At 30.6% G+C, this 16,402-nt stretch overlaps 1 protein-coding gene across 5 annotated transcripts in view; it reads left to right on the top strand.

Annotated features, from left to right (window-relative positions):
- Positions 1-16,402, top strand: part of GAPcenA (GTPase activating protein and centrosome-associated) — a 101,334-nt gene that overhangs the window by 8,145 nt on the left and 76,787 nt on the right. For 2 of the 5 annotated variants that reach the window (XM_076497681.1, XM_076497676.1), the window contains exon 2: positions 10,312-10,585. In XM_076497681.1, the coding sequence (XP_076353796.1) occupies positions 10,358-10,585 (228 nt within the window). In that variant the 5' untranslated portion in view covers positions 10,312-10,357. Of the gene's footprint in view, positions 1-3,786; positions 3,912-7,993; positions 9,484-10,139; positions 10,194-10,311; positions 10,586-16,402 lie in introns of those variants that run through there. The other 3 variants (XM_076497680.1, XM_076497677.1, XM_076497678.1) reach the window with 3 other exon arrangements.

The following is a 16,402-nucleotide window of genomic DNA, read 5'->3' as shown; positions in this document are numbered from 1 at the left end:
CTTCAAGATTTTATAAATAAAAAATCTATTGTAAAGCCTCTATTATCCCTTTCGCAACACACTTGGTGTAACATACACAAGTTCATATAGACATTTATTCGTCCATGTTAAGTAATGACACTATAACTTTTGACACAGTGTGTGTACCTTCATAAAATTTGACATACTTTCAGTAAAGATTACAAGTTTTTTGTATATTAAAAATCAGATTGTTACTGAAATATTTATACTGAAAATCTTTTTGTGAAAATATTGAGTCTGTTTAATTACTATTCTTAGTATGAAATAATTTCATACTCTATTCTATTTACTCTATTCTTCATTTCCAAAACCTTGGATGTTATTTGTGTAATCTCTAAAACCACCTAAGTACATTTCAAATGTTTCTTTTCAGTAAGACTTTATATGTTGTTTTTTCTATACCCTGTCATCTGACTGACTTCATAACCATCATAAAAAAATTTGGGAAATAAATATAATTTTTTTAGTGCTAGAATGACTACATATTATAAGACAAATACAAATGTTTAGTCTAAGTAACTTAAATCTGATAATGTTTTATATTTACTTATGTATTTATTATATTGACCAAGTCGTGCCTAGCTAACATTACCTAATTTGCATTGATATGGTGCAGGTGCACCCAGATTACCAAATCCAGTAATATAAAACTGACCTTTAGTCTTTACTATGTTTTAGTCGATTAATATTTTGTAAAATACACTTACATTTTAATTATTACGCATTAGATATGTATATAGATTATTACTATTTAGAAATAACTTTTAAACTTATTTTTCTTAAAATATAAAACCGTAGAAAAAGTAAAGCATTGTCACCTTGCATTTTTTGTGTTTAATGGTGTAATAAACAGACCAAAATGTTGATTGCCTACAAGTTATAAGTGGAAAGATCTGGCACTTTTCATTAAGAGTATGTTTTGATGATTAATATTTCTCTTCACTTGGATAATAGTTGTTTTTTAATTTGAAGAGAAGCTGTATTTCTGAATCATTAAGTTGATGTGCATGTCATGTTCTTTTACAGTAATACATTTAAAATGAAGTAGTCAACTTTATTATCAATGTATATGAGTAAACTTGCCATGAAAATATAGACTATAATGCAGTGTTACATATTTTAAGTTTTAATGTTAAAATTAAATATTAAAACAGTTTCAGTATTTGCATTTTTATATTACTTGTTTCAGCTCCAGCTTTTTCAATACATAATTTTCTAGTTTCTGAAAGAGGCTGCTACTATATCAACTCAATTAAAATTACAAACTTTACATTATTACAAATAAAGCTTTAAAATTTGAATCTATGTGTTTTTGATTTGCTGAGATATCAAATAATTTGCTGAACAATTTAAAATTGTTAGCTAGTCAAACTTACATAAATCGTGGAGCTGTTTATAATCAGCACAGAGAAGGCTCATTCTTTACATAAATATTATAATCCTGGATTCAATTTTCTGGTTGAAAGCCATTAGCATACAAGAATTTATTGTTTTCTGTTCATCATATTTCCAGCAACAAACAATATTTTATACATGTTCAATCTGTTTACAGCTTGCACAGAAACCTGAAACTATAGTATCTTTGTGATAATCTATTCTGATGGCTGTATTTTTGATGTTGTAATATGCATTTTTTTAAAGCTTGAGACTGAATGTCAAATATTTTTACTTATGCATATAGCTCAAATATGTAGTAAGTACTACAAATCCATGTTATTTTGGGTATATGTTCGTACTTTTTAATGTATTTAACAAAAGTAATTAAAATGTAAAGAGGACCCGGCATGGCCAAGCGTGTTAAGGCGTGCGACTCGTAATCTGAGGGTCGCGGGTTCGCATCCCCGTCGCGCCAAACATGCTCGCCCTTTTGGCCGTGGGGGTGTTATAATGTGACGGTCAATCCCACTATTCGTTGGTAAAAGAGTAGCCCAAGAGTTGACATTGAATGGTGTTGACTAGCTGCCTTCCCTCTAGTCTTACACTGCTAAATTAGGGATGGCTAGCACAGATGGCCCTCGAGTAGCTTTGTGCGAAATTCAAAAACAAACAATAAAATGTAAAAATTACCAACTTCTAGTCTTAATCTAACAAAATTTCAGTAAAATAGAACATTTTAAACTTCACAAGCAATGGAGTTTGGTAAACAGTGGAATTGATTAAGGTCAGGCTTATTTATCAATTGCATTTAACTAATGAATTATTCTCATGATACAGATATAAGAACCCATTATCCTGTCAAAGTGGCACAAAAGGTTTTTAGAATGCTAAAAATTAGGTTTTGACATGTGATAGGCAAAGGAAGTATAATCCATTGTGTAGCTTTGTGCTTAAAAGTAAAAAAAAAGCAGTGGCAGTCACTGGATTACTCAGATAGTGTATCTGTTTTTATGATGCTAATCAAATTGAAGAAACCTGAATGAATAAATAATGGAAATTTATAATGGAAACATTTCAATTCTCCTGAGAGTAAGAATGAATGGAAATATTCATTTTGGTTAGTTGATTATTGTTGTGACATTAATTGTATTCAGCAGCTAGACTTGTGTGTTTGTTCTAAGATAACATAATTTTGATTAACCAGTTATTTTGCAAGGCACTAATTGTTATAACCATTGCTCATAGGTAATTGACTGATTGATTTTAATCTCCAAATTTTAACTTGTTCCAACACCTGAAACAAGATACTCAGTTCACATGCTGTTTATGTTATTTAATGAGCTTCTATTATTAATTATTGCTTTTGAACATGTGGTAACTGCCTTGGTGGATCCAAAGTTCAGCAATAAAACAGATGAGAAATTAATAGTTAAAAATATGTAGTTCAGAACATTCTGATAACTGCTGTGGTCATTGTAGTTAAGAAATGTTATTAATTTTATTTCATCTTTTTTTAGTCTTTCAGTTCACTATGCATTGACAAAATGTATAGTTTTACAAGAATTTGATATCCACATATGAGGTTTTAGAGAAGTAAAAAACTGTATTCTTAGCATGAAAATCACCTTTGATTCAAATTAACTCAAGATTGAAAAATTAGACAAATCTTTAGAAGAAATATTTATTTGTCTGCAAAAGAATTTTAATGTTTAGTAAAACCTTATCAAATGTCTGTAAGATAAACATAATCCATTTTATGTAGTTTCACAGTACCAAGGTTGGTAAAACTGATCAACGTTTTTCACATATACAATTAATTGCTGTTACCACATTACATTTTGATGTCATAGGTATATATATATATAAATTTTTGATAAATATAGGTTATGAAGATATTTAGGAATCATTATAGTAAAATTAGGTGAGAGGTTTGTATTTTTTTTAACTTTAAGGGTCTTCTGGTAATGGTACACAGGCTATGTAATCTCATTTGACTCGTATTCAAAATTTTATTGAAATACTATTTTATAAATGTATGCCAATAAGTTTAGTATCAAACTGAGGAATACACTTCAAATTTTATTATTATATCTTGGTTAATTCTTAATTTAAAAATAAATATTAAAAAAGAAACCCTGAATGTTTTTTGTGTTAAATGTGATATGTTGAATGCAATAATGGTCTAAATTAGATGTTTGTAGTGTCCAAATACAAAGTTTTTAGTTTTTGTAAATTAGGAACATAAATTATTGATATTGACAAACTAGAACCTAAAGTAAGAACCTCTTGTCTCTTCTGTTTGTGGAGTTATTGCTAGATTTACTGAATCACAGTTGCTTCTACCCACCTCTTTCAGTTATTGAAAATGCTTATGTACACCTACTTCTATCTACAATGTGTGAATAACCAATCAGAAGCTCAGAATGACCTTCATGTGGTTCTCTAAAGTTTGCAAAGTGTTTATGTGGGGAAACCCTTTCTTTTTGTGGCAGATTTCAAGTGGCAAGTCATTAGTGAGCTTAAAATTTCATATTTTTTTAGACCCAACTACAACTTAGTTGCTAAGCTTGATAAATTATAGTGGAATTTTATAGTATTGATAAAGTAATTTATGATTTTTAGTTATGTTGAAATGTATATATAAAACCTAAAAAAAAATTTTGTGTCACATCCTCCATGTGTGAAACTTGATAAGGCTTAACAAACTAGCAAGCAGCAAATGAGTTCAAAGTTTGTAATTAGAAGAGATAATTGCTTTGTATAATTCTTTATTTACCCTTCTATGCTTTAAGAAAAATATTTTGAAATTAATTCTTAAATTTCAGTTGTATATAAATGTATAGTGCTATAAATTCAAGCTATTCTTCAAAACATTTCGAGAATAAAGAAAGTATCATTCATATATATGTATAGATATATCTTAATTTATTTTTATTAAGGGTGCAATGTGAGGTAAATCAAGCCAGTCCATACAGAGATACAGTGGTGAAAGTAACAGGAAAAATATGAAGTTTTTTACAAAAAAAAACTTTAATTATTTTGAGGCTATACAGGTTTTGGATATGAAATATGAAAATGTTTTAATTCATAAGGTTTTTTAATCTTAAAATTAAACTTATTTTGCATGTTGTATAGTCAATATTATGAAATAAAACTTTTCTGAGAAAAGCTTTAATGAAACAAGTTTTAATAGTGAATTTAAAAACCTGATATTTTGTGTATGAAAGCCGTGTAATGTTTACCAGTAATCTGCAAATATTATAAAGATGTACCTTACAATATCAAACTTTACGTAATAACTCTCGTGGATACTTTTGTGGTTTAGAGCTGGGTGGAATCCTTCCAGGAAGGGTTAAAAGATATGAGGTACATGTATAAGAGAAATGATACAATAAGACTAAAGAAAATGTTTCCAATTTTACCATAATCAAAATTCATTAATTTTTATGTATTATTATTAAATATAACTTGTTATTCTATAGTATTAGATTTTAGCATTCTCAGTAAGAGTTGTAAATACTCATTTGTCATCAGTAAACTTTATTTATTTTCCATCAGTATCACTAATGTAAATAAGAAACAGTGAAGGACATAACATTGACTCCTGAGACATTGGTTGTAACAGTGATCTACTAATAACAAGGTTTTTGTGATCAACATGTCAAAGGCTGTCCAGCATTTAATAAAGATATTTAAAACTAGGTCAACTATTTTTTAAACTTTTTACAGGGTGCTTATTTGAATGTATGACATTGATGGAGGTGTTGAATAAATGGTACTAAATCTACTGTCAGTTTGTGAAAAAAAAACAAATTAGCACAGGTTATTAAAGTTAAAAAATTGCCAAAACAGAAATAATTCCTTGAAATGTGATTAGCAATTTCAACAATGTCTTGAAATAACGATACAAATTTGAGCGTCAATGATATTGTTTTTATTACCATGTGCCCTGTAAAGTTCTTTGACATTTTAGCCTGTTGTGCCATGTTGCAAGGCATTGGTTAATACCCTTATTGTTTTTATTCAGCTGACTTTGATAGAATTATTTTCTTTACATGGTTTCGTTTTTGATATATTTTACTCAAACTAGTTTCCCATTTAGGAAATGCATTTAAGCAGAAGTTGATTAGGAGTTTAACATCTTGTTTTGCTTCTGGTCATCATCCCTCTTTAAGACAATCAAATAGTGATGTGTTTTTCTCCTCCTTTATCCAAATTGTTTAAATCATAGTGATAGATATCTGCTTGTCACTTTTGACATTATGAGTGACGAGGTGTTGAAGTTGGTGAGGTGGGTCTTTTTTACCAATTTATTAAAACTCGTGTACTTTGTTTTTTTGAGATGACTACTCCATCTGGACATTTGGAAGATCATTTTGGAACACATGTTCTTGGCTTTAATATCTTTGGGTATATCAGATTTTTCACTTTAGATTTTGTATCCAGTTTCAGCTTCTTTTTCCACTTTTGACTTAGTGGTTTCTTTACCTCTTGTCTATTCAATTCTTGAATAGGGATGTTTCAGATATTTGAAAGAATGGTACTATTGAAACAGTAATTTTTGTTTTTCCAGGTTTTTGCTTTTGTTTTTATAGTGCCGAATAATTGCAGATTTGTGATACATCTTCTCCAGCTCTATATTTATCTCTACATAAATGAAAAATAAATCAAAATGAAGTTTTTGCTTAAACTTTTTCAAGGAAATCTATGACATGATCTGGAAAGTCCAAGATGAGTTCGCATGGAATGACCCATATTTATATTCACTTGTTTTCCTGATATTTTCACTTACTTTTACCATTATGGAATGATTTATCTGTTTAAATCCTTGTCCGTATTTAATCTGGCTTCAGTGCATTATGCCTTCTTACACACAGTCAGAATATTTGCTGGTGTTTTTACATATTCTCTATACCACTTTTTGATTACTTATTTTGCACCTTTAGTGGCTTGTTCACACCGTTTTCCTTCTCTATAGGTATATTTCCTTCTGTTACTTTAGGTCAAAGAGGATTTATGTCATTAATGCTTTGTATACATTTTATCTATTTTAAGAAGGATCTTTACTTATAATAGGGCATTCCCACCCAACACAGTTTTGATGCTGTTTTCCTTCAGTTGAATTACCTACTCTGATTGACCCAGATTCTTATTAAGAACAACAGTTTTTTTTATTTCTTGTTAAGACCTTACATGCTATATATCAGGAATAGATTCATTCTGAGGGATTGTCATTGTGGGTTTATAGGGATTGTTTGAAAGTTCATTTGCTAGCCAGGAATTTGAAGATAGCTCTAAACATTCAAATGTTTATCATGATGCTCTCAAGCAGTGTTTATTTTTTTGTCTTATTAAAAGAATGATTTTGACATTGTTTAAATAGTAGCTGCACATAATGTCATAACAGAGAAAATTAGATATTTTGATTTGTATAATGGCCATTACATGAAAAAAGGTGTATTAAAAAAAAGATACAAACATATACTACCAAAACATAAAGCTCACTTCTTGCATTGGAACATATTGTTATGGGTGTACATTTTGTAGCTGCATTTCTTTAATGAAATATGGTAATCCTAGTTTACAAGATACAAGAGAAATTATATTTTATAACTTAAGTGTTCCTGATGCTACTTTCTGTTTACCTGGATTATTTTTATTATTTAACATCCTTATCCAATGCACATTTAATTAATCAACATTAAAGATATGTGAATAAAAATACTTTCTCTTTCACTTTGTTACAGCTGAGGAGCTTTTATTTATTTCATGCTTTTTTGGTTTGTTGTTTATTTATTATGTTTATTAGATATATTTAACTATTCAGTAAACATATACTAACAGTATTATGACTAGGTCTAGGCAGTTAGTGGTATTTGCTAATCAGTGAATCAACAACTCTAATAATCAGTTACATTTGTTTAATTGACTGGTAATGTGTTCCTTAAATCACCATGGAATTTACAAAAAATTAGCAGCAGGCATTGCTAAAGAGTTGCTTTTCTTCTATTGATTAATTCAAAATTGACAGTGGCAGATAGTCTTAGTAGTTTTACCATGACAAAGACCAGGCAGAGAAGTTTGGTTGCAATGGGAATTTTGACCAAGGTTCTTTTCACCCGTGTACACAAATTACTAAAGATGAAAAATTTAAAGGAAATAGAGCTTGTAGGGCTTAAAATTGGGCAGAGTACAAATGGTTCATTGTGACTTTGTGATTAAACAAGTATAATAACATTAGTTTGAGTATATGAACTGTTGGAATCATTAGAGTAATATTCAGAAACCCCAGATTTGATTAATTAATTATTTTTATAACAATCAATTTAACTGTAATTTTGATTAATCAGTTAGTTGATATAACACTAGTCAGTGTAATTGCTCTTCATAGATGGATAGTTCATTATGTTGATTAATGGTATAGATATAGGTGGGTCAAAGTGCATATGTCATGACATTTATACATAGTTTTATTATCAATGTATATCAGTAAATTTAGCATTAAAACATAGATTATAATTCATATTTTGTATATTTTATTTATATGCAAAGAGTTCATCCATTAAGCCAGCCCCATATTGGAGAATTAATGTTTACTATAATTCAAAATCTATTTAATGTATCTTCATGAAATTTGGTAAGTTTTATTACAATATTACATGTATGTTGTAAATAAAAATCAGATTTGTAATAAAGTATTTATATTGAAAATGTATTTAAATTTCCTTGAGTCAGTTTGACTGGAACTTTGACTAGTCTAAGGTGCAAAGTGATTTTTGTGTTGCATTTCATAACTTGAAGTAATTATTGAATTAGTATCAAAAGTTTTTGGTGTGATAAAGTCTTTATTTATTATTTTTCAACCATAACACAAAAAGGACTCAGTTTATCTAATCTTCTAACCATTGCTGAAACAAAAATCTAAATCTAAATTGCCCATTTTGGCTCTTAACAGATTACCTATATTTTTGTTTAATTTTGTTATTTTATTTCTCTCTAAACCATTTATATCTACCTGAGAAGAAATAATTATCTAGAGGGAGAACTGCAAATTTAGGATAAACAAGATTTCAGGTTACATCACTTGGCTTATAAATATTGCATCTTCCTCATTCACTCATCAAGCCCAGTACATCTTGTTTTTAATCTAATTTTGTTTTAAACTCAAAATTTTAAATTTTGTATTTCAGTTATTTTGAAAATTATATGTACATCAATAAATAAAAAATGTGCATCAAACAAATTAAATTTAGTGCCTCAAGAGTAAGGATTTTGATTTCTTGAATTGGTCTTCAGGGATTCTAAATTTTCTCACTTAAGTTGATATACCAAAAAACAATTCATCTAGGTTTCAGGTGAATGTTTTATAACAAACTGTAATTCAAACTGTAAAATGGAATGCCCCAAAAGTACTGTAATTCATCTGGCATTTTGACTATAAAAACCTGTACCTACCAGAGCCCTGAATTTGATCTTTGCTCAATATAATCTGGCTGGAAATGGCATGCTTCACCAAAATAAGTCACATAACATCGTCAACGTGTAATACACAAAATACACTTTCTGTTGTTTATATATATGTATCATTGATGAGTAAGCAAGGGTAAATAAATATAAAAAGCATGAGGGTTGGGAGGAGTTTCTGTGATGGCTGTAACTAAATTATATTTCACAGAATAAAGACATTTCAAATTCTGGCCTGCAAATATTTATAGTTGGAGTATCTAATTTATGGTCATTTTGAAACTCATTTAAAGGAAGGAAGAAAACCCAATAATCTAAAATGGTGAAGTCAGAAATGTTGGGTGGCACATAAAGTGGAGATTGAGAACTTTTTGAAATATTTCCTTTTTATATTAAGAAATAAAATTATTTGATGTTAATTATAATGATAATCAAGTTTAATTAAGATTTTGTAGCTGTAAAAGTTCTGATATGTACACTTTGACCTCTGCTTGTGCATGTATGGTTAAGTTCAAAAGGAAATATTTAAGTAAATTCTAATTCTTTTTATCTATGTGTAACATGTGACCATCTGCACAAGTAACTCTCCAGATGTGTAAGCTGAACTTTGCACTCCAGAAAGTAATTACATTTTTTAATCTCTTTATAGCTTAGTTAGAAAATCTATAATAATTTAGATGTTTTAGAACATTCTGTTGTAGTGTGTGATTGTGTTTTAAAATGAATATATGAAATATATTTTGGCCCAAATATAGTGAAAAGAAGACTTACAAATACAAGCACTCAAATGCACACTGGTATAAGGCTAACATAAGTGTTAAATTTGTGTCTTTTTTTGTTATATTTATTTTAATAAGAGTAGCTAAAATATAAAACTTAGAAGCTGTTAGGTTACACAAGAAAAAAATTAAAGAAATTTTGATGTGATCATGTACCAAAGAATGCATGTGGTATGTATTATATCACTGTATGTGATATAACCTCAAACTTTATTCATACTAAACTCTCTACACTTTTGCTGGGTGATTTATTAGTTGTTATGGTAGTCAGACATTGAACAAAGAGCAACAAAATAGTAAAATGAGAGCAGTTTTGAAAAGTTTTTTACTAAAAAAAATTGATATTCATTGAGAAAGTTCTAGAGGTTATACAAATAAAATATAAAAAGAAATAGTTTTATCATTAGCATGAAAATCATCTTTAACTGTGACTGACAAATATTTAGTAAAAATGCTTTAAATATGTGTGTATAGCAAACATTTTTTATGTACTTCTAGGAGGAGATAGGTACACTTGTATTCAGAACATTGATTGAACCCTGTTTAAATTAGGTTTGAAAATTTGGAAATTTCATTGTTGTTTTTTGAATAGTTTATGTGTAATTATATATTTCAGTAAATTTTGTAATATTTTCTGAAGTTAGTCATGTTTTGGTTTTTGTTATTACAGGATGTTTCGCTAGTATGTTTCCAACACTGAGGAATTTGTAGATGCAATGGAAACCTTGGCTTTAAGGCCAACTATGGAAGATAAAAGCAGTCAAAGCTCTGATTCCATAGCTACTAGTGAAGAATATGAAATTGTAAGCACCAGTGAGCCTGAGTTACAGCAGCAAACAAATATTGTGGACTCTTTGAAATCTGAAAAGGAAACTTTACATGATGCTAAACATACTAATGCAGATGTTTCTACTTATGTTTTAACAACTAACAGCATTAAACAGGTAAGTTTCAATTGTATTGCTAAACTGTAAAAATGACACCTTCTCAAAAGTATTTCTCATGTACTATAGTTTTTTGATTCAAATCAGTTAGAAAGCTTTAGAAGACCTATAACACTTAGAGACAAATGGTAAGTTGCTTCATACAAAATAAACAAACTTTATTTTCATGAAAAACTTTTTAAATACAAACATTATAATCTTCCACTGTTAACTTCCACTGTAAAATTCAAAGTTGATTGGTCAATACTGGCAGCAATTTTCAGAATTTATGTGCAATGTTCTTTTGAAATGAAACACCTTGGACAGTGTCATTGTTAGTATCTTAAGTTAGTTTAGAATTGCTGTAATTTGATTACATATGCTTTCAGTATTCTTTATATTGTAACTGGTAAGTGATTAAGTATCACTTACATGATTTCTGTGATTAGTTAAATGTAGTGGCATGAAATGATATCAACATGCAGTATAGTAATACCAGTATTAATTAGCCCATTGTCATGTTGTGTTATGTTTGTTATTGCTTTATTCTCCAGGTTTGAAGTGAAAAAAATAAAGTTTCAAGCTAATTAATTTGTAAATGATTCACTCTTTCCATAAGGATGACTTTGCCTTGTGTGAAGATCAAATTTCAACTGAGCTATTATAAATCTTTATACTATACTAATATATTAGAAACATTGATTAAGTTTGATGTAGTTTGTGTAGAACATCTTTAGTTTTTATCACATTACCACCAGCATGCTAGAGACTTTCACATGTGACAAATGAGAATTTTGAGCTTTGATTGTAGAGATACATGTTCAAAAACTTGTTTTTTTCTTGAATAGCATTTTCAATGTGCTGTTCTCAAGTGGAGTTGTGGTGCAGGTTTAATTTAATGTTACAGTTGAAACCTTTTGATGTAGGATTATTATTATTACTTTTTCTCAATTTATTACTATTTATTGTAATTTGTAGCATTGTCAGCAGAATCGTTCTTGTTTGCGTGTAAATCACAAGCATATATTAGGGGGCCAGTTCATTGAACTGTTATGTTTTGTTGCTGTTTATCCTCTATATTATGACATTTCAGGCCAATAGTACATGTACATTTTGATTAATAGTAGTTCTTTCTCTGCAGTGGGAATGTACATGAACCTGTGTATTCATTGCTTTAACCTTGAAAATTGTGGCATTAACTATGCATGAAACTTGAATTGTGTACCACCATGAAGAAAGTGTTTCTTTTCTAACTTTCACACACTGACAAACTTCACATTTCAGATAAGTAATAAATTTTAACAGTGCTTCTATGGGCCAAGCACCCACAATTTTGCATAACCTAATTTTTCAAGTCATGTCTGATAATTTGTTTATTGGCTGGCTCTTTTTACCAAAACCAAAAGTAGACAGCTGCAGCACCCTTTGTGAAAACTGAATTTATGGCCACAAAACAGATATTGACAGACTACTGACATTCAATGAATAAGTGTACTGATCTTGTATTGATAAAGCAACTTTAATACAGGAAAAAAAGAAAATGGCTTGTAAGTGCATTTGTGCAATACTTGTTGTAAATGCACTTTTAGTGTGAATGCAAAAGCTTAGACCCAGTGGTCAAAATGGCATGAAAAGCAGGTGTGAAATAGCTGCAGAGTAAATTAAAGGCACGAAGAGAAAAAAAAGAGGATTGATTATTCCATTCCATTTGAGAGTGATAAGGATGAAATGTCTGACAACACTTACGAGGATTCTTTGGATTTTGTGACACAGAAGAAATGATGCAGACCAACCAAGAACTCAAGTGTGAAATCAAGGTTTTCAAGGCATTGCAGTATTCAACAGCGAGCAGGTACAATGTGTATTCAGCATGGTAGTTTTCGATACTTAATCCAGAGCTATTAAACTTTCCATATGAAGAAGCTTGACAGAAGGCATTGGCCTGGCATGGCAAAGCGTGTTAAGGCGTACGACTCATAATCTGAGGGTCACGGGTTTGAATCTCGGTCGCACCAAACATGCTCGCCCTTTCAGCCGTGGGGGGCATTATAATGTGATGGTCAATTCCACTATTTGTTGGTAAAAGAGTAGCCCAAGAGTTGGCAGTGGGTGGTGATAACTAGCTGCCTTCCCTCTAGTCTTACACTGCTAAATTAGGGATGGCTAGCACAGATAGCTCTCAAGTAGCTTTGTGCAAAATTGAAAAACAAGCAAAACAAAACAGACAGAAGGCATCAAGTTTCAGTGCTCTTGACAATAAAAATCAATTGCTTGCATTCTTCATGACTTTATTAAGGATTCTATGCATTGTGTTACTTCCAGGAGTTCAAAATGGTCTTATGAATATGATTGGAAATGGCATTTATAAGAAATCTGATGATACAAAACTATATTTATTTGCCAATGATGTGTAACAAGCTCTTGCAGATATATATATTTGGAGAAAAAGTTGTACATGCATTACTGTATTAGTTGATCACATTAAAAGAAGTGAAAGAGAGATTGAAGATAAGAGAATGAGCTTATGAAACAGCTGGGTGGCACTTTTGTCTACTGAATGCTGGGTTTCAGTTAGAATCTATAGTACAATCTGTTCAGTGTTACTGTGAGCTACACTAAAAGCAGTAGAATACCATCAATCAAGGTGATGAGAATTATCCCAGTAATGCCAAGGTCAAGTTTTTTGTATGTACTCTGAAAATAAAAAAAAACAAGAGAAACAAATAGCCAAGAACTCAACAAACTGGTCTTGATTTAGTTGAGAGGCTGAGCAGGTTAGTCAAAAACACAGCACCACACAACACTTCCTAAGTTTGCCACTGTGTGATATAGGAGTAAAAAAAACTTGATAGCATCTCTAAATTTTTGAATTTTTTTAGAAATTTATGTGCAATTGTAGTTCAAGCTGAAAACACTAAAAATAGCAGAAAGATGTATATTAAGGTCCACCATACAACCAAAATTCTGGGTGCTGTACCTCGACCATGGAAGCACTGTTACAATATGTCTATGTGTTCTTCATTTTGTATGTGTAAAAAAACAAAGTATCAGAAGAAAGAAATTAACTTTGAACAAACACAAAGTAATATGACAAATTTATCTTGACTAACTGTGAGAATTTTAAAAAAATTGCTGCAAAAAATAGCCAATAAATTAATGAAATTTGAAAATTCAGAAACCCATGTGGGTCATTTCATGCCCAATCATCCAGGGGGCTGCAGGTGATCCCCATAGAATGCCTTGAAAAAATCCACTTGCTCATCTACCCATATAATGAAAAATTGCCAAAGTTTAGATCAATATCTCTAATAGTTTCTGATTTACAGCCCTGTAAAATTTAATTAATTTTTTTAATTTTTGGCAAATTCATTTTTGGGCAACTTTGGCTGCTTAAAGCTGCAAGAGTAATGGTGGTAGAAGGCTGAAATTTGCTACACTGACTGAATTAATCTCGCAGAATTCAAAAATGGTCTCCAACCAAGTGTATCTCTCTCAGGATTTGCATAGTGAGGCTGTAAAGTCACCCGAAAACCCAAAATCGTAAAAAACATTGATTTATTTAATAAGCCATAGCTCTAAGACTTAATATGATACAAAGATGATTTTATTTTCAAATTTCCTATAACATATCAGTTGATAAATCAGCAATTGTTGTAATTACAAGTCTATTAGATCTCCTGTAAAAAAATTTAGTTGCATGCAACATTTTATGATTTAGCTAAAAATAGCCCTACTTCAGGCCACAGTTTAACCTTGTCACCAGTTATTCAGCCTTTTCAGATTTTTACCATATATTCTTACATCTCTGAATAAGATCTACAAAAAAATCAAGATGGTGTTCAACTGACTTTTTGAGTTATAATTTTTTAAAGTATCATTTGACCATACGTTTTTTCATTTAAGAAAAAATTCAGTTCAGGTGTGTTACTGTGTGCAAGTATATCCATACAATTTTGAAAAATACCTGTCAGGTATTTTATGAATCCCACTGAAATATTCTAACCAGCCTTTCACAGTGTTGAATAATGAAGTTGTAAGAAACAAGAAAGAATTAATTCATTTCTGAACAAGTTTATTAGCATAACTAGTTAGATCACATGGCAATGCAAATATATTGTGTATGTATTACAGTTATGCAGATATGGCTGAGTTTAAGATTCATAATGTAATAAATACAAAGGTAAATCAGACACAAAAAGCACAGTGCTACAGGGGATAACTGAGAAAGATCATAGTCACACCAATCTGCAATAATTGTGACAGTGAAATGTTTCAAAAACTGATTTGGCGATAAATTAACCTGAACAACATGAAATAAACATTGCTTTGTTCAGACAGCTTGAATAAATTTCTGAAATTTGAGTTTGAGTATGTTGAGATCACTTTGACTTAGAACATAGTGGCAAGCACTTCTGCCTTGCATGGTAGGTGCACTTATCAGACAAAGAATATGTTGGAAAGGAATCCAGCTTTCATCTTTACGTGACCTTGCAGGCGTGAGAACAGTTTGTTTCTTGATTTTTTTTATGAATGACGCATTGGAATGTTCATCTGATCTATCTTTTATGTTTCCCATATACCATTCATGATCGTATATGCATGCCATATATTTCCCTGGCTGATAATTGTCATTGCTATCATTAGACCCTATTTGAGCTGCTGCAGCATCACTTTCACTGCTACTACCAACAGTTACAACTGTGTACACATCATTATCTGATAGCCTTCTCATATACAATTTGTTGGTAGAGTGGGGAATAAAGATATGATGTGATCTAATACCTGACACAGTTTTGTATTTTTCATAGTGCTCAAGTGGATCAAACTTTACACAATTCTGCAGGACTGATTCCTGATTGACAAGAAAGAACTGAATGTCCTGAATGTGGTCCTTTGCCCAATGGTACATATCAGAGACACTTAAAATTTGATCAGTTATAGGCAGTTGAAGGCTTGCACGAGCCACCAGCCTCTTCACCACACCCCCAACTCCATCTCGTGGACTTTTCCCATGAAAATAAAATCATCTTTGTATCATGTTAAGTCTTAGAGCTATGGCTTATTAAATAAATCAATGTTTTTTACGATTTTGGGTTTTCAGGTGATTTTACAGCCTCACTATACAAATCCTGAGAGAGATACACTTGGTTGGAGACCATTTTTGAATTCTGTGAGATTAATTCAGTCAGTGTAGCAAATTTCAGCCTTCTACCACCATTACTCTTGCAGCTTTAAGCAGCCAAAATTGCCCAAAAATGAATTTGCCAAAAATAAAAAAATATTAGTTAAATTTTACAGGGCTGTAAATCAGAAACTATTAGAGATATTGATCTAATCTTTGGCAATTTTTCATTACATGGGAAGATGAGCACATGTGAATTTTTTCAAGGCATTCTGAGGGGGGTCACTTGAAAATTTTTCCAAAATCTGGATGATTTGACATGGAATGACCCATGTATGCCAGCTGGTTTGTGCTAAATGTTGTGATTGTTATAAGTTAAATTCTTTGCAACAACTTTAACTTCAACACAAACATTTTTAATGTAATGTACTTGTTAAAATGTGTAACTCAAATAAGTGGACGAAAAACAATATGGTTGAGTTATGAGTTGCTACTTGTACTAAATTGTGGATGTTATAAAGAGTGCTCAATTGAAGAAGTAATGAACTTAGAGTAGTTACAATAAAGGGATTTAAGTCAGTAGTTAAGGGAAGCTTGTTTTAATGAACTGAAAAATGTTAGAGAAGTTGTATTAATAACATTAGTTATAAAACACTTTATTGTCATGGAGTACTTGATCAAGTAGGATTAATTTGAGAGCAGTGTTTGTTATTTTC

This window comes from Tachypleus tridentatus, chromosome 4, assembly GCF_004210375.1.
Source record: "Tachypleus tridentatus isolate NWPU-2018 chromosome 4, ASM421037v1, whole genome shotgun sequence".
Taxonomy (NCBI): domain Eukaryota; kingdom Metazoa; phylum Arthropoda; class Merostomata; order Xiphosura; family Limulidae; genus Tachypleus; species Tachypleus tridentatus.
Note: the sequence above shows the minus strand (reverse complement) of the source record. Positions and strands in the feature narration are given on the sequence as shown.